The sequence below is a fragment of the Cygnus olor genome, chromosome 3 (assembly GCF_009769625.2).
Source record: "Cygnus olor isolate bCygOlo1 chromosome 3, bCygOlo1.pri.v2, whole genome shotgun sequence".
Classification (NCBI taxonomy): Eukaryota; Metazoa; Chordata; class Aves; order Anseriformes; family Anatidae; genus Cygnus; species Cygnus olor.
Genome location: NC_049171.1, coordinates 82,564,750 through 82,589,809, shown reverse-complemented (window position 1 = coordinate 82,589,809; position 25,060 = coordinate 82,564,750). Strand labels below are relative to the sequence as shown.

Genomic DNA, 25,060 nt, shown 5'->3' with positions numbered 1-25,060 from the left:
GAGCTGATTTCTTGACATGCCATCTACTCTTCTGCCTAACTCTCTAGATTCTTATATTGGCATTATAAAATATATGATCTAAGCAACAGTGAATATGAGCTTAAAGGATGTCCCTGGGAAGGATCAGGCAGCATATCAAACTGAAAAGGTACTTTCTGTGTTAATTTACTGAAGGAAAACTGTCTCACAATTGCATTTATGAACTTTCAAACTGGGGAAATCATTGCACAGTTAGGCTCAAAAAGTAAAGTCAGGTTAGAAAGCATGAATTTGTAAAGTTTGTTGTGCATAGGAGTCAAAATGTAACAGATCTCAGGAACAGAAATGAAAGGTTTTTGGACATGGTGGTTTCAAGCATTATTGTTAAATAAACCTTAAATTTATAAGACTGTTTCTTTACTCACCTGTTAACCTCACTATGGCATTTTTTCTTGTTATTTTTTTAATTTTGCATTTGACAGACACCTAAGGCAAAATATTTATTTCCATATATATCTTCCTACTGCAACAAAGTGAATTCAAGTTGGTAGCTCTTGTCCTTTTGCAGACCTAATCATGATAAAATTTACAATAAGCATCATCAAACCTACTGTGGGGAAGACAGCTGGGACTGTGGATTCAAGCTACCTAATGCAGTACACAGGATATGCAGAAACTGTGTATTCAATATTAGTCGATTAGAAGTATTATACCTCACTTCAGTGAAAAAAATCCCTGAAATGTGAATCAATAATTAAGTCTACCAGATACACTGTTTGTATTCAAGTGTGATTATCTAGGTAGTTAAATGGTCTGGTATTACTGTTTCATTAACTTGAACTGAGAGTGTCTAAGCTGGCTGAGAATCTGAGTCTTAGTGGATATAGATCGTGTTTTAAGAAACAGAACAGGGATAAAGAAACTTGAGTCATGAATTAAAACTGAGAACTGTGCAATCATTAGGTATGCAATCAGGGTTCACTTTCTTACTCTGTATCTCCGTGCTTTTTCTTTGCCTGTAAATTGGGATTAAAAGTATTTCACTTTCTAAAGGGGTGTTGTTTTAAATGGTAGCAAAGGAGTAAAACTTACCTTTCTGCTGGGAGAGGGAACTGAGAAAGCTCTAAGCCATCCGCAGTGAATCTAGCCCTGCTTGATCATTTAGCAATGACCTCTTGAAAAGGTCTGATAAGGTCTATCAGTGTGGTAGTTTCACTACAGTGTGATTGCAGTTTGCTAAAAACCAGGTTGGATTCTACATTCAACTAACACAGTCTATATGGCTTGTAATCTTTCTTTACCATGCAGCTTTTATTGGAAGGATTGCTTTGCATACAGGAGAGCAAATAGTTAAAGTACTACACAATTTTGATAATAATTCCCACTGCCCATTACGGATATGGTGACCGTACTTAAAATTCACAATACTTAAGTTTTAGCATGATCCACTGCTACTGAGACCAGTTGCAAGTCTGTCCAAGAATGGAAAAAATTTTCAAAGGCGGTGAGCTAGCGAAATGAATCTTACTGCAGTGTGGAACCTGGTGACCTAATTTCTTCATCTCTGTAAAAAATCCACATTCCTCTCCATATCCTTTGTCTTTATGCTGCAGAATTCTTTGGAAAGTTGGTATTCATATGCTGACTGTACATTTGCTCCCAGGTGGTTGTTTTGTAGGAACTGCAGCCTGATCTGAAGATTGAAATGGTTTCAGTCCTGCCAATCTGAAAGCCTGTCCAAGTGCATTATGCAGTTTTGTTGTAGATGGAATCTCCAAGGCTGCAAAAGCCTCACAGGTTAATCAGTGGAGGGCAGTGACAGCACATCTTCCATGATGCACAGAAGCAAAAGCCGTTGGACCTGTTGCCCGTTCCTTATTTATTAGCTTCCATATCGTATGAGTAAATTAAGGAAAAGGAGCTTTGGGTTGTGGTTGTCCAGAAAAAGAAGAGATGGACTGAGAAATTAGCTAGATTTAGGTGTGTTCTCTATAAAATTTCTGTGAACAGGCTGTGGCAGACTGAGATTTTGTGAAGTGTTTGTTGTGGATTCATGCATGTAAGTTGGTGTAAGAATGTTCTATACTGGAGATAGTTGCTTTAATTATGTTCTGTAGAATGAATAAATTAAAAAGCCACATGCACTACCAAAAACGTGCACTGTTGCCTACAGACTGTTTCAGTCATAGTGTTTAATTGTATGCTTGATTTACTTCAGTTGTTCTGGTTATTCTTTTAATTGCACCATGACAGTGCTTTTACCAAACCGCTGATAGAGAGAATGTTGCAAGAGGTAATATTTTTTTTTTTAATCAAATCCAGCCTGTTTCACTTTCTTCTTTTGTTGTGCTTTGTTACTGATGACCAGTCTTGATGACTTTAAATGCAAAACATTTCTGTCTACAGTAACAGCGGAAGACAGTTACAAAGTATGAAGAACAATAAACCATCCTTGATGGTTGCAAGTCTGAACAGAAACATTAGCAATGACACTTTCTCACACAATAGGGGCACTGGTAACATTTATCCCTCATGATGTTGATTATGAGCCCCTGTTCTGAGTGCTAATAGCTTGGCCAAAACTTAATCCTCGAGGCTGAAATTGCCTATGCTTTACTTCCATTTCAGACTCCAGTGTAATCTTCACGTCTAAAAAATGCTGCCATTTTTGCAGATCAGATAAGAAGAAACTAGCTATAAGATTTAATTTTCTCTGCCATTTTTTGGGAGACTTTCATCACCACTGTGTCTTGAAGCTTGAAGTTGTACTTGTCAAGAAGGTGGATTCCAGGAGTCAAAGTGCAGTACTTCCTGCCCCTAGAATATGTTAGATGATTTTTTTCCATGAAGTTTGTTAAGGTTTTGCTGAAAATGCTGAAGGGTCTGTCCTCTGACCTGTTGTGTTACATACTGAGTGCAAAGCCCACGTAATACCCACTTCACATTTTCCACATTGCCTAAACATCACACATTTGTGGAGAATCAGTGCAGCTTTTCTCTCTCTGTGTTCCCATGCTGTTCTAAATTTAACTGATTAGCTTGATCTGGGATCTGTTGTTGGCTGCTTGAGACATTTAGGTCAGTTAATGGGACAGAAGCTGTGCTGCAGCTGTGCTATTTATCTGGCAAGGCCACCCTCACTTTGAAAGTAATCCAGCTGGAGAACATAATTCCCAGATGTCTTGCAACATGTGTCCTACCATGTCATGTGGCTGGAGGTGCAATTATTGTGTGCCATCCAGTCTTGTTCAGCTATACATCTGGAATGTGACCCAGCATGGGGCAGCCCAAATGCTGGGACAGAAGACAGTGGCAAGGTTTATACTTGTGTGTCTAATCAAATGGTACAGATCATCCTCTAGAGAAGGTCTCCATGGTTGAAGCAAACCTACACCAACAGGACTTCCAATTTTCTTCCATGGACAGAGAGATTGGACTCTAGATCCTTCCATGAAGTAGCACTGTGTCTGTGTATATCATTGTCCAGAATATGCAGCTGGGTTTCCCTCTCCATTTTCCCCTCTCCTGGCCTTGCATACATTTACCGTTGCAGACTATGCCTCCTTTGCTGCAGGAGTCTTCCCTTGCTCTGGCCACAGCCCATGAGGCAGAGAGCTATAAAAGGGAACAGGGAGCTTTTTTGATCTGGGACCAAGTCTTACAGACTCCATTTAATCTGTTTTCAACAATCTGTGCTTTTGTTTGCCATGTGACATTCAGAAATGTTATTTCTGAAAATGCAAGAGGTGGCAGCCTTATTTTTGGCATTTGTTAACTTTGCATATTTGACTTTAACTCTTCTGTGGGAGGAAGGCAGGCATTTTTGCTTGAAAGCTCAGTAAGTAGTTTAAGATGTTGAACTGGTTGTTGGCTGTGAAATAAGCTTCCTAGGCATAACATACTGCAGAAATTTCTTTTTCTGCATTTTCTTCCTACTTTTAAAGAGGTTTCTATATTTAAAGCCTCACATTTTCAATAGGGTGGTTTAGGGTGTTTTTTTGTTTTTTGTTTTTTTTTGAATGCTAATGTTAGAAGAGTAAAATAAAATTAATTTATTGAAGATCTGGTGTTCAGCCTCTAAGCATGTATCTATACAACCTTTCTATTCCATACTGGAAGCTGCATGTTTTCTCAAAGTTCCATTTATCTCCCATCTATTTTCCCATAGTTGAGCCTACTATATGGAAACAGTTTACTTGCAAAACAAAATAGCATCCTGAGGCATGTTTGTGGTGACTTCCAGAAATATTGGCAATGATATAAAGCAACAAACAAGAATGTGACAGCTTTGAGCTAGATACTCAAGATGTCTGCGGGGTGATAGAAAATGTGTGTTTACAAAGAACTTCTTTCCCTTCCATTTTTCTATTCCTTACCTGACTTCAATACACATGAGTAATCATTCAGTCCCAGAAGATGCATTTGAAGGGGTAGGCACTGCAGGATATACACTTTTAAATGCAAATACTGAAAGCAGCTTAAGGAAACCAAAGTAGGTTGCCCAAATTTGACAGAGTGAACTGAGTTAGAGTTTCTGCGCTGCGCAGTTTTAAAACATGAGTTATGAGGCTTCTACTCTTCCTGCTATGCCATCAGATTCTCAGGATATGTCCCCAGGCTCTGTGCAGATCTGTGACCAATTCACACTGTAGTTCACAGAGGTATGTGGTGGCACCCAGAATTTTGAAAAAAAAAAAAAAAAAAAAATGTTTCTGTGTTGGCACAGACTCTCTTTGTGACCTTGTTGAAAACACTGTACGTTATTAATATATTTGCAAAACTGGGGCAATATTACTTCACTATCTCTTGGAGAATTTTAAGGGATTGTTAGACTGAAAGATTGTGCTACAGAAAGATACTACAGAAACTGGAGGGTGTAGAAAAACATAAAAGTCAGCTCATTAGAGTGAAGCTGACTGTAGTGGCTTGCAAGTGATGAGCATGGGCTCCTTCCATCTGTGCTACAAAGGAGTTTCAAAACAGGACTGTGAAGGATTAATTGCTTCCCAGAAGGTAAATCATCTCAATTGAAGAATGTCTTATAGGAGAAGTACTATAAGGTTTTCTTTGCTGTGCTTTACTTTCCTCTCTTAAGAGTTGGTGCAGTAGCTATATTAGGATTTGGACTGAGGGTACTATCATTTTGCTTTCTTGAGGGCCTGAATACCGTTCCATGGTTCCTCTCTCCTAACCATCCCCTATTTAACTAAGCTAGGAGAGCTCAGTTTGATCTCATAGCATAAGCAGGGTTGAGACACATTTTAAAGGTACACCTAAATTAATTGTCAGCTTTGTAAAATCTGAGTTGTTTCACAGTTAACTCACTTCAAGGTTCAGCTGACCTGTTTTGTAGGATCAGCCATGTCAAAACAACACTGAAAAGTTGCAGTGGTATATATTGGATATGTAACATGATAAAAGTCATACTTTAGTTTAGCTCTCTGAGGTGAAAAAAAAATAAATAAAATCTATGTAAGTGGTCTGCACCATGTCTAAGCATGGGATCCTGACTGAGTTTAGAATTGTTTTGCACAGTGAGTTTGAACACCTATGGAAGAGATAACAATAAAGAGCTCATGATAAGCAATTGACAACTGAGTAACAAAGCTCATAGCTAGAGAGCTGTGATCAGTGTGATCAAGCCTTTCTTTTGTGAACCTCCTCCAGACTGTTGGAAGGATACCATGAAATGGCTGGCACTGTACATGGCTGCTTGATGCTGGCTTGCACTGCACCAGAAGAGAAAAAAGAATTGGCACTTCCATTCAGCATTGTAGTAAAAGATATGTATAGAAATGCATTACTGGAGAAATAATTGAAATTATAGCAGGCAAAATAAATGCTTTTCTGGTTTATACATCATTTATGGAGTATAAGTAACAAAATTACAGATACAGTTATACAGTTTATAGTTTAGCAAGACTCTGATTTATGTAGCTAGCAAGAACATAAGTTCTCATTAGCTTCTGAAGTAATGTCAAAAAGCAATAGGTTTATAAGTGATATAAGCCCTTGTGGCTCAGGTGAAATGAAACCTCAGTTTAATTCCGGTCAGATGGAAACCTTCCTGTAAGCAAGTAACCCATACATAAGTAATGAAGGATTTCTCACCTGTCTCATGAAGGCTTATAATCACTTTTTAAGGCAGCGGGATTGCCTGATGCAGTATGCCAGTTCTGATCCCAGCATAAATGTATAGATTTTGCCTATTTTAGGGCATTTTAGATGAAACCTTCAGTTACTTTTTTTCTTTTCTCTTAAAAAAAAGTAATAAGAGTGTCACTGTTTCATTAGTGATCATACTGAACTGGAAGTCAAGATACTGTATTGTACCATAGGTTCTGGTTAGCGGTAGAAGACCTGAAGAAGAGGCCTATCCGTGAAGTTCCTGCTCGTGTCCAAGAAATCTGGCAAGAATTTCTTGCTCCAGGTGCACCAAGCGCCATCAATCTAGATTCAAAAAGTTATGACAAAACCACGCAGAATGTAAAGGACCCTGGAAGATACACGTTTGAAGATGCTCAGGTCAGTTTGCAATCCTGTTTAGGGACATATAAAACAGAATATTTGTTATTGAAATGTATATAGATTAAATAAGATATATTTGGGAATTACAAGGTAATGCTCTGTTTTCTAATATGACATTTTGGAAATTCAAATGAGTAACATGTCTTTGTTTCTTGAGGCCTATAAATTATTAATGCTTTTCATGAAACTTCTTTACCTGAAGTAGAATCTTCAAGCAGTCTTCAAATTGAGCAGAGCATATATTGCTATGAAAATGATATTTTCATGTTCCTGTTTTCTTAATCTTTTTATTCAGTTAGATAAAGAGAAAAGCTTCTGCCCTGTGCACAACAATTTCTAGTTCTCAAGATCTGTCTCCGAAGGACTTCCCTTGATACAGGCTCAATGTCTATTCTCTCGATGCATGTCTAAAACTGTTGTCATTTATAGTAGTCAGAGGTTACCATCATGAAAAAATATGACCTATGTGAAATAACACTTTGTAATGGCTTATTCAGAAAAATCACATTCCATGGATGTTGTATTTTCTGTTCTTTATTAAACTGTCATTTAAAGAACATCGGGCAAAGGTTCTAAAGATGTATTCTTAAATAAGCAGTATTATAGGAGTAAAGAACAGTCTGTAAACACCTTATTTGCCTTTTGGAATTTTGATTTAGTCAATTTTTGAATATCAGAATATCATAATCAAAAAATACTTTTGGTCAGAGCTAGGTTTGTGAAAGTACTCTTTTTTTTTTTTTTGAGATGGAAGCTAAAGTTAAGAACAAAACAAAACAGTAAAATACAAATCTCAGTTTTTGTCAAGAAACAAACAACAAAAACAAACAAAAAGACAAAAAAAAAAAACAACCCAAGCACTTAAATATTAAATGAGACACTTCATGTGACTCATAACTTAATATTTCATATCTGCAAGCTTCTGAGAAAAGCAATAGAAAATAACTGGATTCACAGTAAAAGTCATAGAACTAGTATCATCAGCAGCCCGGTGATGAAAACTTAATTATTAATGCAAAGTGAAATGGTGTCAAAAGGAGACTGAGATCATATCCCTGCAGAATTTTCTACAGCTTGATTATTAGGACATCGTCTTGGGAGTCAGGAGATGCAAGTCCCACAAAGCAGAGAAGGGAATTGAATCTGGCCTTTCTACTTTTTGGGAAAGTGCCTCTGCCCTAAATAGGAGGGGGAATAATTCTACTAATTTAAAAAGAAAGAAAGTAAATCTGTGTGCTCTCATTTTGCTATTATTAGAATAGCAACCTATGATGCAACAATAATATCGTCATTAGACACTATATCATACACACTGTGCATTAAGCCAAACATGCAGTTTTTGCTTGCATCCACTAGAGATTTAGGAAAGTAGTGTACAGGAAGGACATGTTGCACAAATAAACAGTCCAGCAAGTTTAAAGGTTGGAAAGAAAATTTGTCTTTGCAGTTGACTCAGTAAAGGAAAATTAAATTCTTTACCAGCATCCAATGTTTGTTTCATAAAAATAGGTGTAAAATTTGAACACCGTTTTACTTTCAGATCTTCCCCCCCCCCCCCGTTAATTTATGAAAGAGGTTGAGCATGCGGTCTTTATGCAAGCAGGACTTTTTCCTCCTGTCAGGCTTCTGCATATTTGATCCAGTTCAGTGTACAACTTGAACCAGGAAGCCTCCATCTCACAGAGAAAAGGGAACAGACCATACTCACCACACTCCAACTCAAAGCTTTAGGACTTTTGCACTGTGCCCCACTTGACGTGCCAGAGTTTTGTCAGGAGCAGGGCTCTGCCTCTTGAGAAAGGGACCACTTACAAGTCATTTGGCAGTCAGTGAGTCATTTAACTGTGCTTTACAATGCTTTAAAAAGTATTTCTGGACTGAAAGATGACACCATGGAACTCCATATCAAATGAGAGTGATACATAAGTAAAAACAGACTGATTGTGCTAAATAATAACCTGCCTCAATTCCTGACTTATTGTACATTAACAATACTAATACAACCTAATTTCTACTTGCTTTTACAGGGTTGATTTTTGAACAGATATAGCATTTTAATGCTCAGCACCACTGATATGTACAACAGTACCAGAGTCCTTTTTTCTCTCAGTTGGCTGAATTGCCAGTTCTCATAGAAACTGAACAGAATTAAAACTCCCCCAAACGCACAAGCCTAAATTCTGAATATATACCAGATTTTCTAAGCTTAGTGTAGAAAATACAATGAAAGGCACTTAGAATTATTCTCGAGAATTTCTAACAAAACAAAGATTAAAAATCAGCTTTAATTTTGCCCTGCCATAATTTTTAATGTGCTTTTTTTATTTATTATTTTTTTATTAATTATATCCAGCGGCAAGCTGAGAAGCGGTATTTACTTTACAGTTTATTTGTTCTTTCCTGATTGCTGTGCTACAAGTTTCTTGTAGGAAAAGGTAGGGCTTAAGTGAAAAATAAATAAATAAATAAATAAACACCTAACACAATCCAGTAGATTTTTTAAAATATTTTTGTGAAAGTATTTCATGTTTAGATTTCTTTTTCTAAAAATCCTTCTTCTAAGATTATAACCAGAACAAGATTATAAAGTGTCTTACATTAAAGATTTTAGTGTTTTTATTTTATTTTAATTTTAATTTTACAGAGATGAGAATGCTCCAAGAAGAAAAGCTCTATAAACTGCTTGTGTCATTTTTTTCCTGGATTAGGGTTTCCAGATTTTAATATGCATCTGAAGAATAAATATCTTGGAAATTAGATTAGCTTGGAACTGCTTTTCAATTTGCATATGCATTTTCCTTTTTATATTATCAGCTGGATAGCAGAATAAACATCTCTCAAATAATGCTTTCAAGAGAAGCCAAGGGACATCCCCTCGTAGGTTAAGCACTTATCTGTTGTGCTAAATTAGAAACCTAGCTCCTTTTCCAGCCTATCAAGTAAGAAAAGCATCTCCAGAAATTAGTTCAGAAAATCTGGTGGGAAAGAAACCAAGGTTCCTGATTTTGTCACTTAACTGAACTGACTAATGTAAGGGAGGTTTGAAACTGGGCCTGAAGCAAGGACTCAGTTGTAAATGCTCAGAGAAGATAATTCTGTAGTGAAAATAGGGACAAGAAGTTAAAGAAATGTGTGCTGTATTCTTGTATATAACAAATAGTTGTGATTTCTGCTTTAGCAACAGTCAGCAACTCAGCCTTAGCTGCAGAATTGCAACCTCCCATCTCATAGGACTTCCCATTCAAAGTAGTGCTAGCTGATATACATTTTGCAGACACGATTGCTTCCCATTTTACTCATATCTTCCTTTATGGGAGTAATACCACCTTCTTTCCCTTTCAGGAGCACATTTACAAACTGATGAAAAGTGATTCTTATCCTCGTTTTATACGATCCAGTGCCTACCAGGAGCTGCTACAGGCCAAGAAAAAGGTATTGGTCCATCTTGCCTTTGTCTTGCCACTGTGCAAAGCAGTGGTTATGTTTGCAACAATACTCAGTCTTCTCTCCCCTGTGCCAGTGCAACTGGATATCTGGTAGGTGACCAACTTGGCGTGTTTGGAGGGTCACATACACACAGGAGTTCAATATACATATATGTGTATATATCCTGCATGTGGGCATGTTTCAATGAGTTAATCTAGCAAAACTTATTTTTATTTTTACATCCCATATTGTACTGTTTTCTCTGTTATGAAGCACCTTAAATTGCAAAGTGCTTTACAAATACATTAAAAAATTAAATAAAATCCCAGAAGAATAGTCTTTCATGTTTGCAAGTTTGCTTATGTAATAATCGTTGTTCTCTTTATTCCACCTGTAAAAACTACAGAATGTGTTTAGAAGCAGTCTCATTCATATGAATAACTTCTAATTTCAACTATAAAAATAGGGGCTTCCTAATTCTGTTTCTTTCCCTATTATTACATGAATAGTTCTGAATAGGCTAGGAATCTGACTTAAAAGACTGATCATGTCACACTTCTGCAAACAGAGGCTCATGTCTTGGTATGTAATATTTGCTTAGAAAATTCCAGATTACGGAATGAGTTCCGAATAGACATAGCCCAGAGTATGTGAAGTAGCTTGTGCAATGCAGATTTCTATAATGATAAATAATTTATTAGTGGGCTCTAAATAATGATATCCTACAGTCATCTGGGAGCCCCGTGCCTACAAAATCAGGGCCCTGTTATTACTGGAATAAGGTAGTTATTAGCACCGTAGCATTCTATTGTTTATAATGACGACCTAAAATTATATGAAAGTACTGTGTGATTTTGTTTTTTGTTCAAACATTGATTTCTGAAGATCCAATATAGAGAGAGATGTTGAAAATACCAGAATGCTACAACTGTCCGTGTGAAGTCCTTAAGTTTGTGATTGTCAGTTCATTAACGCAAGATGTGCACTTCATTATTTCTTTTTATTTTCAGTTTTTCTTTTAAAGCAAACCATTTTGATCCCCATGAAAAATAATTTTTTTGTCGAAAACTATACCTGCTTTGCCCATCCGCTGTTTTGCAGTCACATTACAGCTTCATACCTGTGTTTGCTTCCTGATTTATACAAACTTTGTTTTGCAGTCCATTGTTTCATCAATCCTTTTCTACTCCATTTTTCTTGCTTTTCTTTTTCCCCTTCTTTTTCTTTTTCCTTTTTTTTTTATTATTTTATTTTAAATTTAAGTTGGAAAACACACTGGATCGTCGAACATCTTTTGAGAAATTCACACGCAATGTGGTAAGTTTGTTGCCTCGGAAGACTAGTAAACCTGATGGGACATCCTTCTCCCTTCCCCCTCACCGATCCTTCCTTTCCCTTTTTGCTTCTCTAACCTGACAGTTAAAAATGTACTTATCACAGTTTGTGAATTTTCCTAGGAATGACAGCTTTATAATGCGCTTTCATTGGAACCCCTCCTCCCTAGTCCCTTTTCCACTGACCTCTATAGTCACACATGGAGGAATGGACCTCTGGGAGCCATGCTTTTTGCATTAAGAAGCATGAAATAATTCACTTTTTTTTTTTGTTTTGTTTTTTTAATTGTAGTAAAGAATCTGTGAAAACCTGCTTGATGTCGTTCCTTTTTCTGGTGCCTCCCCCCCCAAAAATAATAAATAAATAAAAACACAAACAAACAAACAAACAAAACTAATCCTGATACGGTTTGAATACATTGGATTTCATTCCTGTCTCCTTTTTGTTTTACTAAAAAAGAGTTTGTCCCATTTTTGTAATTCGGTACAGGGGAAAATAAACTATAATAATTACCCTATCTTCTTCAATGTTTAGCACAGCTTCTTCAGGACCAAAGAAATGATGCTGATGATGAACAAGGGTTTGAGTGGGATTTTATTTTAATTATGGACTACAGGAACTGATTTTTTTTTTAATAATAATTTTGGAAAGATATTTCACCAAGGTAAAAAAAAAATGAAGGCTGGTGAATTTGCTGTGGGCATTCTGTTGCCACCAGCCAAAAGATCCACTGATTTCCTGAAATGTGGGATTCTTTTTACTTATCCAGTTTCTTTGGATTTTTTTTAACATTGTGAAAGTTCCAACTAAAGCATTCAACGCGTTTATTTTTGTAGGGCAGAAACATCCCTATTTTCCCATGCCATAAAAACTGTACACCAACACTGAGGGCGAGCACTAACCTGTTATGAAAAGAGGTAGAAAGATCTTGGATTATACTCAAGTTTGTCTGCATTGTCTGTTGAATTGTGCAGTTGATGCTGCTGTGTGTGCGTGTGCGTCTGTGGCTTTTTCTGTGACCTGGTTAGTGGAGCTGTGTGCGTTGAAATGAAAAATATTAGAGCTTTCAGCAAAGATCATGGTTTTTGTTTTTTAGTTTCTAGGGAAGGAGAAGCAGTTCTCAGGAACTGCGTCCCATATAATGGGGCTTAAGAGTATTTCCTCAAGTATTTAAATTATATATATACTTTCCAGTAATCAGAACAAGAAACAAATGCAGTGAAAGAACAAAGTTTTGTGAGGCTGTTGGAATATCTCACATGTTAAAACAAAACTGTAATCCTTTAACTACTTACTTATAGGTAAAGGCTTCCTGTAATATGCTTTGAATCCACTGTAATCAGGAACAAATCTTAATTCAATGTGACAAAGTCAGTAAAAGACTGAAAAATAAACAGCCACAAAGGAAACTATCCCAACGTTTGAAACAAAAACCCCAATTTTTTGCATGGTGGTGTTGCCATAGCATGTTGCAGTGTGATTTGTGTGTTGTCTAAATAGGTTGATCTATAAAACAACATTATACATGACAACGTTATAAATGATAATTCTACTTTCTTCCATGGAGGTGTTTAACAGGAAGTTCCATAGTAATAATGAGCCTATGTCAATGAAAGAGAGCACAGAAAGTAAAGCAGTACATCTGGGACCTCTGAGAGCCAGGGTTTTCCCAGCCATCATGCGTGGCAAGCTACAATAAGTAGGTTTGGAGTTTAAGCAGCCAACAGACCAGGAATTGGTTATGGTAAAAAGTATGTAAACAGGTGGCTGTTAGGAGAGAAATAGCAAGCTGCAGGCAGATGTAAGGAAAATACAACACACACACACACACACACACACACACAAAATAAAAAAAAAAAAAGAAAGAAAAAAAAAAGTGAAGACAGAACAGGAAACACTGAGATTTCTCTTACTAAGTTTGCTCCCTCTCGGAGCAGTGCTGCTGATAAACCAGCAGTTCTGTGCACCAGCACTAGACACCAGCGTTGTGCTCTGCAGGCATGCCTGACGTTCAGCAGCTAATCCCAGGGCAGAAGTACCAGAACAGCAGGATGCCAGAGATGTAAGTCAGGCCCAACAAAGAAGCTGTGAGATAGAGATGGGAATGAAGTTTTCTGAACATGAAGCATTGGTACTTCTTCAGGAGAAGAGGATGATTAATTTGTCATGGTGCAAGCTAGAAGATAAAAACTGTGGGTTTGCTTTTCCTGAAACTGCTACCCTATCAATGTGGGGGGAGTCTGTCAAGTCAGATCAGCTACAAAAGTAAAACATGTCACTGCAAAACATATATTCTTGATTATATCAGCAGCTCTGAGGCTTGCAAATTACTCCAGAATGTCAGGATCCTCAAGTGTAAACCTTTTCCCTGAGAGGACTGAGTTTGCATCCCCCCCCAGCCCAGAACCCCTTGCCATCAGGAATCCTTGTTCTTCCATTCTTGTTCTCAGTTATGATGAATTTGTATGTAATTATGTACCTCAGTACAGTGGTTCCAACATGCAAGAATGAGGGAAACGTTTCTCAGAATATCCTACAACGTACTGATTAACGTGTTCAACTGCAAAGAGAGAGACTGCGGTATAGATTTGTTCTTCTGATCGATACAGAAAATAGATCTGAAACGGGTCTTCTACACCCAAGGCCAATGCTGTGCTCTCCGAATGATTTAGAAAGAAGTAAATGTTATTTTCCCTTCTCCTCTGATGTTTTAGAAAATTAAGATTAATTTTCATTGTTATTTTTTCTTAATTACATCCAAGTGACTTTCTATTGATTAAATTAGACCTCGTTTTTTTCAATTTGAAATATTTTACAAACAAACAAACAAAAAACAACAACAACACAGTAACTTCAGTTGTGTCTAGGGACTGAACCTGAGAGGATGACCTTGTAATTCATAACCTGAGTTGTTAAGCTGGAGACTCTAGGAGATTCCTGAATCTTTCATTCGACAGATCAGTGACTGAAAGTGGATTATACTTGCTACAGAAAACATTTGCTAAACTAGCAAGATTATAAACTTTGTAAGGGCAATCCCTCTGTATCATACATTAAATTAAATGGAAATCACCTAGGATAATCAGTCATTATCTTAGTTTGGTGGGGAAAAATTAAAAGTGGAGCTATGTACACATGAAAAACTAGGCTCTACAGTTCTTTGACATTTTGGAGTTTTCTTTCCAGAAAACTTTCAATAATTCAGTGCACTTTATGAAAGCCCTAAATGCACAACTAAGAGCATCAGATATTTAGCTTGCACTGTAAATTTTATAGTGCAAAATTGTTAATGCTTTTGGCAGTCTGCAACAGACTATATGTATAGTGTTAGAAACACACCTGCATGCATGTACAATATAGGTAAAATAATAGCAAACTGGCATTTGCCATATGTAACATTTATTACTGAACACTCAGTCTGCCTCTGAGTAGTAAACACAGCTGTTCTTGGTGTGCCTCCTTTATTCATAGTCCCAGGTACGGTGTGATAATATAATGCACACAAACTTCGTGCTGCTGGCATGATGCCATTGGATAGGTGCATAGTCTGGAATACCTTCTGCACCCAGAAATGTCCCAGCAAAGTGAGTGACGGTGTGCCCCAGGCTCCCCACTGGCCTGCTCAGTCCCTTGGCTTTCCATTTGGGAATAACTAAGATCTAGTCACCTGCAGATCCCCGAGGAGGTGAGTAGCAAAGTTAAAGGCATAAGCCAGGGAGCAGGAAAATCTCATTGCTTGCCACAGTACAAGAGAGGGAGAAATCAGCTGTTTCTGTGGCATTTAAAAAATGAAATTTTTTAGAGGACTTTAAATGAGGAAAAAATCAGTATTAAAAAAAAAAAGTCAGAAAACTCCCTCTACCTCAAGTAACAGCATCTGCACTGCAAAGAAAAACGAGTGAAGGAAGCACTGATAACATTGATGGGAGCAAAGAAGTCCTATAAGGAAGACTTTTGGCTTCAATTTCTCATGTGCACTGGCATTTGTGACATTGGCAGACTGGTAGTCTGAGCAAGCCTGCCTGATGCTTAGCTGTGATCACTGATCTGGAAACCCGAAACAAAGGCATCACATTTACAGAGTAGCCTCACTTAATTGCCACCGCATACACATTTTCTTGTCTCAGCAGTAACCAAGCTGGCAGGGCAAGGTGCAGTCTCCTCCTCAGAGCCTCCTTGGGGGAGATACTCCATCACCATGTGTGGGTATCGCAGCTTCAGATGCCACCGTCAGTGTTAGAGTTTCATCTGTTGCTGCCTAATTGTAGAGAAGGTGAAGAAATGGGCTTGTTACAAGTTCGTGGTGTTTTATGAAAGATACAGCCAGTGCAAGACTGACCAAACTCAGTTCATATATTAAGTCAGAGAGCCATCAGATGATGATTATCTTCACTCATAACCTCAAAAACAAGACTGTGTTTAATAACACCGAGTTTAAAACCTTTATATGTTACATTACCCATGCACTTTCCAGCAGTCCCACTTAGCTGTAAGAACTTACTTACCAGTGTCCTTTGATGTTTTCTCCCTCCAAACCAGTAACATTAGTCCATTTCATGCATGAGATGAGAAATGTGAAGTCTCTTGAACACGGCACATTTTCATAGTGCCTTAGTCCAGTGTCACTTAACATGCCATAGTGAATTATGGTCTAGTGATGGAAATTAAAACTCTCTAAAATAGCTTCCTCATTTTTTGTCAGTGGGGAATAGACTTTATAGATGCTTAAACTGATTTAACCTCTTGACATGTTAAAATATGTCCCTTTACTGAGAAACAATGAAGATATCCATTTCACATTAATCAAGAAATGTTTCTTTATGAACAATTAAAACTTGTTGCATACCTGAGAGCTCTACCATGACAGATCAGAAGTCCATGTAGCCCTGAAATCCAAACAAAGGCTATATTTTCTGGAGCATAACATTGTGAACAAACTTTAATGCAATACAATCTGTAAGATCTTATATTCAATGTGCAATCATGGAAGATTTCCTAATTAGACTATTGAAATTTGCTTACTGGTTATTCCTAAAAATTAAAAAAAAAAAAAAAGTCAGAAAAAATCACAAAGATTCTTGTTTGAAAAATACAAAACAGTAGTAAAAATAATAAGCACTCATAGGAATGAAGCCTTTTCCCTTTTCAGTTAAGAGATGGCTTATCTAATGTTTGACTAAAAAGAACTGACGTAATAATTGAAATTTTTAGTTTGGACCAATAATTAGTCCAAAAATCTAGTGATAGGCTGTCCTTGAGTAATGATACTCAGCTTAATGAGGAAAATCAACAGGAGCATCTATATGAGATGCCAGTAAATGCTGGCCTCCTTGTCCTGCTCTGCAACGACAAGTGGTGCTGCTCTGCTTTGTCCTGGAAAGCTTTGGGCAGCCATGTGGTACTGGCATGGCCAGCTCTGTCTCTGGTAGGAGCCAGCTATTAGACCAGTGACTGCCATTTCCCAGCTAGCAAACATTTACCTGTGTCCTAAACTACTGCAAGAATGGGAACTGCAGAGTGGTACTGAAATCTGAGGCATCATGCCTAAGACAAACACATACTAAGTATTTGTCCAGTGCATTGGCACCTTGGAAAATGTTAGGTTTTACCCCATCCTTCTAATGTTTTTTCAAGATAAAACTGCCTCATCTGGCAAGAGCTTGTAGGTTAATCACACATGAGAGCAGCTCATCAGTAAATGCGAATATTAGTGGGAAAGGAAAAAGAAAGGAAGAGGGAGCATCATCCAGCTTAGAATGAGTAAAATCAGGAATATGCACTTGCTCAGCCAATGCCTCTTGTCTACGGTCTGCTCCAAGACAGGGAACAGCCCCAGTGAGAAATGAGGAGAGGACTGCAACTCCACACAGTAAGCAGGAGGATTTTGCACGTGCAACCACTTAGCATTGCAGCTGTTGTGAGAAGTCATCCCCTAAATTCAGTAAATGCTACCTTCCTCCTCTTCAGCACCTTTCTGAAAGAGAAATACACCCGTGGGGCTGGGTGAGAGCAGCCTCCCATGCTGCTGTGGTAATTGAAGAAAAATCCCGACCCCATGGGCAACGCTAAAGCCTGTTAGAGAAGTGAGGGCTGGCTAAATACTGACCTGACTTAGTTTCTGTTCCTGTGCCTCTCCAGATGTGCTTCTGCCAGAAGCTGTTTATACCAGCTCTGTGCATAGCACTGGGAAAGTCACCTGGGATTTTTGTCTGCTGATGCTGGCTAAGGTGCTGGCACGCTGCAGCTGTGCCGCGTGAGTGGATGGGGAATGGTGAGAGCAAGGAGGGTTGATCCAAGCTCAGTGTCTCGTTTTGCTCCTAGAAGGGTTCATGCTGTTCTCCCTTTCCCAGTTGAATGAATGGAGTTCCCTTTCCAGTTCTACCAACATCTGTACTAGGGACCAAAAAGAAACATGAAAAAAGAGCCACTGAGGCTGCTTAGCCGAAAAGAAGAGAATTAGAAAATTAATCTTCTAATCTTCATACATTTCAGCTCTGTCCCCTGTATAAATTTCATATTGATTTCTTATAAGCCACATATGTATTGGGGTTGTTGCTGACTTGTTTGTCTGATTACTTGAGGTGTTAGTGTCAGTCAGCACATTTGTACGTAGCAGCTCATAAATCATCACATTTTTGGAGTTCCCGCCCCTCCGCCCCCCCCCCCCCCCCCCCCCCCCAAATCTCTAAAAGTACAGTTGGAAGGACAAGTCTGCATTAAAAACATTAATACATTAAGGTAGCGACACGAACACTGAGACCAATTGATTTCGTATTCATCAATGTACTTGTTTACTCCAGCTGCTCTGCTGCCTCCTTGTACTCTGACTCCCTTGTCAGGGTATGTGTGCAGGGTTTCATTGATGCTGGTGTATTATAATAAAATTGTTAAATAGTTTCAATTCATTTGGCTAAACTGTATCTATACACGCAAAAATTCTACTCTTCTTTAAAATTTGGGCATATACTTCTACATGTCAATAGCAAGAACATATTAAAATGTTAAATTAATATTAAATTAATATTAAATATGTATCTTCTAATTATTTAGATGAGCATCTACTACTTCTTCTGAACTTGTTTTCAATTTTTCTTTAGCCTTATTAGTACAGGAAACATCTTCCTGTGTGTGATTAGTCATATGCTATACCTCTCAAAACTGGCCTGTTTGATGTAGTTGAACAAATACAAAATTTGGCTTATGGAAAGTTATTAACATTGTATCCAAAAGAAATAGTTAGGCTCAACCCTGAAATTAAGACTCACAAGAGATGATCCTTACATCAGACTGTAAACTGCATATCTCTTAGACGTGATAATTATGAAACCCAACCATACAGAGCTAAAGAATCAGGTTTTATTTTAAACGTGTATGCTGGAACAGAGTTTGGAGGAGATTGCCTGTAAACTGGAAATAACAAATGCCTATAGAACTGCAAAAGAAGATGGGACACTTCTCTATTTAGGGCTGCTATGGATTCTATGCCTTTAAAGCTTATTTTTCCAGTCAGAGGACTAAATGGGATTCAGAATAAAAATTGAAGGAGATCTCTTAAGGAAGGCATGTTGTCTAAGTTGTCACTTTTCCACCTATAATTTTGAATTATTAATACCTGGAGAAATGTTGTTCAGGTGGACACCTATCTTTTAAGGAGTGTAATATTCTCTGGGCAGAGAAGGGAGGTGGAGGAAAGGACCAACCAAATCAGAAATCCTGATCACTGTTGGGCTTAGGGGAAAAGTATCCAAAAACCATCAGCTTACTGTGGCGAGCAATATCCATGGTGGAAGTGATGCAGAATACCTAAAAAAAAAAAAAAAAATTGTTATGATATCATTATGTGTCTATAGGGGAAATTTCAATACATTGAATCAGATTATCAAGTCAGGTCAACTAATTAACCAATAGTTTTTTACCATCTTTTAGATTAAAAACTCCTACTTTATGTAATATCACAGTTCATTCCTGACATGCTAGAATGTGGTTATGGTTCATCTTAAAAGTTCCATGGAATTACAACTCCTAAATAATCAGTCGTTGCAGATAAAAATGTAAAATTAATTCAGAGACTTTATCCCATGATAAAAGCTTGTGCAGCTTTCCAGTGCATCATTGAGTGAATTGCGTTAATAACTAATAGAAACCTCCAGGAAGGGAATTATTAGACAGTTCAGTACTCAATGGAACTCATACATATTTGCAGAAAGTAGCCGAGCTTGTAGGCTAAGAAACTAATATGCCAAGAAACTGAATTTAATGTAGGTAAAAATTCATAGAGGTAGAGCCAGACACAGGGAGCAGACCATGCCAGGAAGGAGACATCTTTCAAAGAAGTAAGTAGTATTATTGTCAGGTGATATGGTGAACTTGATAGATGAGCAGTCTAATCCAACATCGCAGACCATGATTTCCCTTCAAAATTATATTGTAGGGGAAAAATTCATCCTCATTTGTTTGACTTTTATTTCAGAGCACAAAGAATAAAATATCTATTCTTCTTTTTGTCAAGACCCATTCTGATATATTGCATTTGAGCGGATGTTCAAAACCAACTTGCATATCCCTTTGAACATAAAATTAATTGGTAAGGAAAATAGATATTAAATTGTGTAATTCCACTGAGTTACAATACAACAGATGACTTAACAACTCATTGATATGGCAGAATAAGTTCATTTACCATTTACTGCAGATGTAGCATCCCTTCACATATTTCTTATGGTAGTCTTGAAGTCAGTTTGATTTTACTGAGTTGTTCACTTAAGATAAACAATACAATAAATGTAAATATTAAATATCCTTTGACTATAATGTTAGACAGAGCCATTTGCTGTTTAATATTTTATTATCTATTTATGGTACACTATCAGGGTATGCCTGTGGTATTTTGAGGAGTGGTGTAAGCTTGCTGAACCAGCTCTGCCTCTGCTGAATTGAAGCCACAGTAGGGTGGCCCTAAGAGACACTTATGTGGTTTCATGGCTTTTGTCTGGCTCAGCTAAAGCTCAAATCTGCCTGAAATACACCATGACAACATAACCTATGCTATCCTTTCCACACTGTAGAGCTAACTCTTGTGGGACAGTCATTATACCTCATTAAAAGAACTTGCTAAAAAACTGAAACTGCATGCTTGCAACAGGAGGGTGAGGAAAAAGACAGTGGAAATCCAAACACCTTCTAAGCAGTGATATATAGTCCCATGTAATATACCTGATCAATGGTCCTTATAAACAGTAAACGCAGTCTCAGCAAATGTATAGCTGAGTTCGTGGAAAAGCTGCTTTCCTGCCTGTATGCAATCTGCCTCTTATTTCCTTACCTGAGCTTTAAAGGAGCTTTTTAACATCTGTGACAGAGCTACTGCAGTGTGCACATTCATCTTTGTAGCATAAGGTACCCTCACTTGTGGTAGCCATCTTGAAGTTCTGGGAGTGACCAACAGCAAAGCCTTCAGCAGTCGTCTCTTAGCAGCCAAACTCAATCTCACTCAAAAATGGCCTTTGAATTTGTGGATTATTCTGTGAAACAACTTGGCTGGCTGGCAGTGCAGGTGTGCAAGCATAAGGGCTTCCTATGGTTTAAGATTTGACAGACTCCAGTTGGTTCCCCTAGTTATTTGACAGTGATGTGGCAACACTAAGTGGTTGCTGATGAACAGGTTTGCAGTGATCATGCCTCTGTTTTCTGTTTTTGTTTTTTGTTTTTATCTTTTCCTCAGGGGAAATCGCTCACATCAAAGAGGTTAACCAGTCTAGTGCAGTCCTACTAAAAGGATCACCTTGTAGCATGGAAGCAGACTCAAATCATTATACATACTTTGTAGCTCACTGATTGCCTGAATCAGAGGACAGTAGAACAAGATGTTGCATGAGCAAGGACCTGACTTGTTTTCTTTTGTGTATACTAAGGCATTACAGACTCCGAGGGACTCTCTAGCCTTTCGATGCCTCCATTTCGAAAACTGTCTGCTCACTTCCTCCTTCATATCCAGCTGGATCTGTGTCTTTTTATTTTCTGCAAGCTCAAGTACAGTGAAAAAAAAGCTTCTGCTAGGCACAGTTTATTAAAAAAAAAAAAAAATACGTCAATCAAAAACTGGAAGAAATGTAAAAAATGCATATATTAATAAATATACATATGGCATCACATTTATTGCACAACGAATTAGCACAGAAGGTTTCATTTCACTGATGTATTCACATTGAGAAAGAAAGCCTGTGTCTTTGTCTGTTGTCTGTATATTCTCTGTTAATGTTTCTTGCATTTATTTTTATACCATATTTAAAAAAGAACACCTTTTACTCCAGATGTATTAAAGTTGATCCTTTCTCTGTAAATTTGTGTATGTTTATATTGTTGTTTTATCTTTCATTAAAAGATGCAGAATCTCTTTCCTTTGGGAAGTTTGAGATTTTAATATTGAATCTGAAGATTAGTCAAGAGCAAAATCATTCCTAAAAGTTACCTACCTTGTGCTTTCCAAAAAGTGACATGAAATGGCATTTTCTTTCTCTCAGTGACACCTAAACAAACACACTTTATTGATAATCATTTACTCTTTATTTTCTTTTTATCAAGCTAGCTGCAGTGAGACCTTTCCAGCTTGCTCATCATCACATAAGCAAACCTTTCTTTAAGCTAGACCAGGTCTGTAAGAGCGCAGCCTGTACAGTGTACTCAGTGATTCAGTTGCTGCCCAAGAGCAGATGAAGTGAAGTGCATTTTCTTAGGAATGGCCTTGAACAAATCTGGCTGAAACCATGAGTGTGTATTTGCTAAATAAGACGCTGTTTCTTTCTCCTTGCTGTCATGTGTCAATGCAACATTTTAAGCTGAAAAGGCAGTGGTTTGGGAGTGCTGAGAATAGAGTGCAAACCTTGGGTAGTAAATGTAGGAACTTGCAATTTTAATTCAGGGGCTCAGTTGAAGTGTGCTGTTGTATGTCTAATACTGAGGTTACTCACAAAGACCTACTCATAGGTTTACAAGAGTGTGTAGCTGTTGTCCTTGAGACAACAGATGTGGGGCCTTCTGAAGCTAAATTGAGCTGGAACCAGAAAACCTGTGCTTGGCAGAAGAAAAGCAGTACTTCTGACTGATACAGATGACGTAAAGATAGTGGCAGAATCTCTGAGCACAAAAGTATGGTGTAAGCTAAGTCAAATTGCAAGTACCTCCAGGGCATTATAGGATGCATAGGACAAACATGCTGAAAGAGCCTTCTTAGCAGCGCACAGGAGAAACTCAGGACAGCCAGAGCTGGTACCATCTGTGGTACTGACTTTTGTGTGACATTGGAAAAGAGGAACCTTGTTTCAAAGGGACTACCAAACCTAAAAATGCTCCCCACCCCCATTCCTGACACGAAGTGGGATAGTCATAGACACAATCGGGCAATAAATTTGAATACATTGGTGCTCGAGTCAACTCAGTTAACACCAGCTGCCTACCTGTGTTGCTGCCACTGGGAACAGGGCTGCTGAGCTGCTGTAACCCTGACTGCAGCATCTCTAGAGGGACGGTCTGAACAAACCCAGAACCAAACACATTGTACATCACCGTGAATGGCTGTTCCCTTGGTTTTTGTTCAGCTGAATTTTCTGGGGAGGTGGGATTTTTTTTTTGTTCTTTGTTTGCACATGCTGCTATGTTTCTGGTTTCTAACTAGGATAATAATCGCTGCGTTAAGGTGTCACAGTTTCTGTCAGCATGATTCTTCTGAGCTGAATTTTATCACAGAACACTGGAAATGCCCATGAGAGCTTGATTTTATTAAGAGCTCCATCTAGGTCAAGTCAAAATATTCACAGTCTAGGGAGGCCAGATGAATTCTAATAAATAGCCACACTGAACCCCAGATCTTAAACTCTGAGATTTAATTTTCCTTTACCACAGCAATGTGAGCTCTGGGGCATGAACTTGGGTCCAAGAAATCCACAGAAATTTGAGCTCTGTTTCACTTCTCAGTGCCAAATGGAGATATTTATTTCCAAACTCCTGCTGCCACCAATTGCATCAGCTGGTATATTGCTGCTTTTCCTTAGGATTTAACTAATTAGATACCAGCAGCTGCTTTGAAGAATCATTGCCTTCAAATAAGGAATGTTTCAAATTCATGTGTTAGATAATCATTGAACTTTACCCTAAGGAAATTACTTTTTTTTTTTTTTTTTTTCTTTTTAAATCACTTTGCAACACTTACCAGCCAATAAAAATATCTGAAGTATTTGTATTCCTGAACCCATTTTGTACTCATTCTAGTTCTTCTTTTGTTTCAATACATACAAAGCCTGTATTGAATGGCTGTCTTTTCCTGTGTTTGTGCAGGATCTAACACAATGTCTGTAAAGTAAAAATGCGTATTACAGTAAGAATTTCAAAGTAGGCAGGGAGCAGTATTAAGGTTTCATTTGAACCTTGTTTCAAGTGATGCAATGCCACAGTTACCCAGGAGTGAATTTGGCCCAAACAGACCAAAAAAACCTGCTCTACAGCCAGTTGATTTTTAAAGGGCTTGTCTGCGATCTCTTCATCCCTCCCCTGATCACTGTCATCTGTCAGTGTTGCCACACTGGGAATGGAAGCTCCAAGTAGGCACAAATGTCTCCCCAGAGAAAAGATAGATATTTATAGATGTTTGTTTCCAAATGTATATGAAAAGCCACTTCCACAAATTAAGATTAACTCAGGTTATGGCATATTTATTCTTACTGTGGCAACCACCGAGCAGTTGAAGTACACACTAGGCAGTGCTGTATCTATTAGGAATTTCAGTGAGGTCATATATCTGCTGAGGAAAAAAACAGGACCAAGCAAGGTTTCTTTCCTCCTGCGGAAGAGCCATCAGTCAGCACCTCCTGGTGCTTCCCAGGAAGCTGGAAACACCCTTCACTGGGGAATATTTATTTTAATACGCTTTAAAGGAACCACTCAACCTGAGAACAGCTGAACATTCACCAGATCTTCTGTAAGGTACGATTAAAAACTGTCCACCAACCCTACAACACCAAAAAAAAGGAAGGGAAAAGGCTTTAAGTACCGAAGAGAGAAAGAGCAAAATGCTGAGCTGAAAGAGCAGTGGAGACTGGCCAGAAATTAATGAGCTGAAGGTGAAGACAGAAGAAAGAAATGAGAATTAATTGCATTGACCAGAACGGAACCGGCAAGGGAGGAGAACTCAGGCGCCGAGCAATTTGGCGCAGGAGAGGCAGCGTGCTGCTGGTGGGATGCCAGTGCTGGGCAGAGCTGGAATCAAAACGCAGAGAAGCAGTCCGACCAGACCATCTGCGGCTGCCCTTTAAAGCCCAACAAGGACATTTTTTTTTTTCCTGAAAGAAAGCTCTTAATACCAAATATAGGGAATTTCTTTTTTCAAATTGCACCCCTAATGTCATTTGAAATAATAAATTCCCAGTAGTCCTCCAAGAAATAACAAATGGGAGCAAAAAACTAGTTCCAGAAAATGAGACCTACACGAATGTGTTTAGGATGTTTATTTATTAAAAATATGGAAGAAAGCCAAAGCAGACAACTAAAGTGAGAGAAGACTGTTTTCCTTAAGTAACAGTTGGGAATCACCAGCGATTTTTTTGTGTGTCTTCCATTTGTTTATCTTTATGATTTTTTTTTTTAGTGATTAGCAGCAGCTGTTTGAATTTAGATTTTTAAATTACCATATTTTAATTTCCTTTCTAGCTAGAGATGTCATGCACAGAACCAACACCACTGAACTTTTTGACTTAAGTGCATAAAACAGAAATTTTGCTAAAAGAAAATTAATAGCTATAGG

At 38.0% G+C, this 25,060-nt stretch overlaps 1 protein-coding gene across 7 annotated transcripts in view; it reads left to right on the top strand.

Annotated features, from left to right (window-relative positions):
* Positions 1-25,060, top strand: part of RGS7 (regulator of G protein signaling 7) — a 260,078-nt gene that overhangs the window by 221,897 nt on the left and 13,121 nt on the right. Inside the window, exons 15-19 of one of the 7 annotated variants that reach the window (XM_040552615.1) lie at positions 6,318-6,504; positions 9,850-9,939; positions 11,197-11,250; positions 12,105-12,185; positions 20,990-23,638. In XM_040552615.1, coding sequence (XP_040408549.1) covers positions 6,318-6,504; positions 9,850-9,939; positions 11,197-11,250; positions 12,105-12,179 — 406 coding nt within the window. In that variant the 3' untranslated portion in view covers positions 12,180-12,185; positions 20,990-23,638. Of the gene's footprint in view, positions 1-6,317; positions 6,505-9,849; positions 9,940-11,196; positions 11,251-12,104; positions 23,644-25,060 lie in introns of those variants that run through there. The other 6 variants (XM_040552614.1, XM_040552613.1, XM_040552617.1 and 3 more) reach the window with 6 other exon arrangements.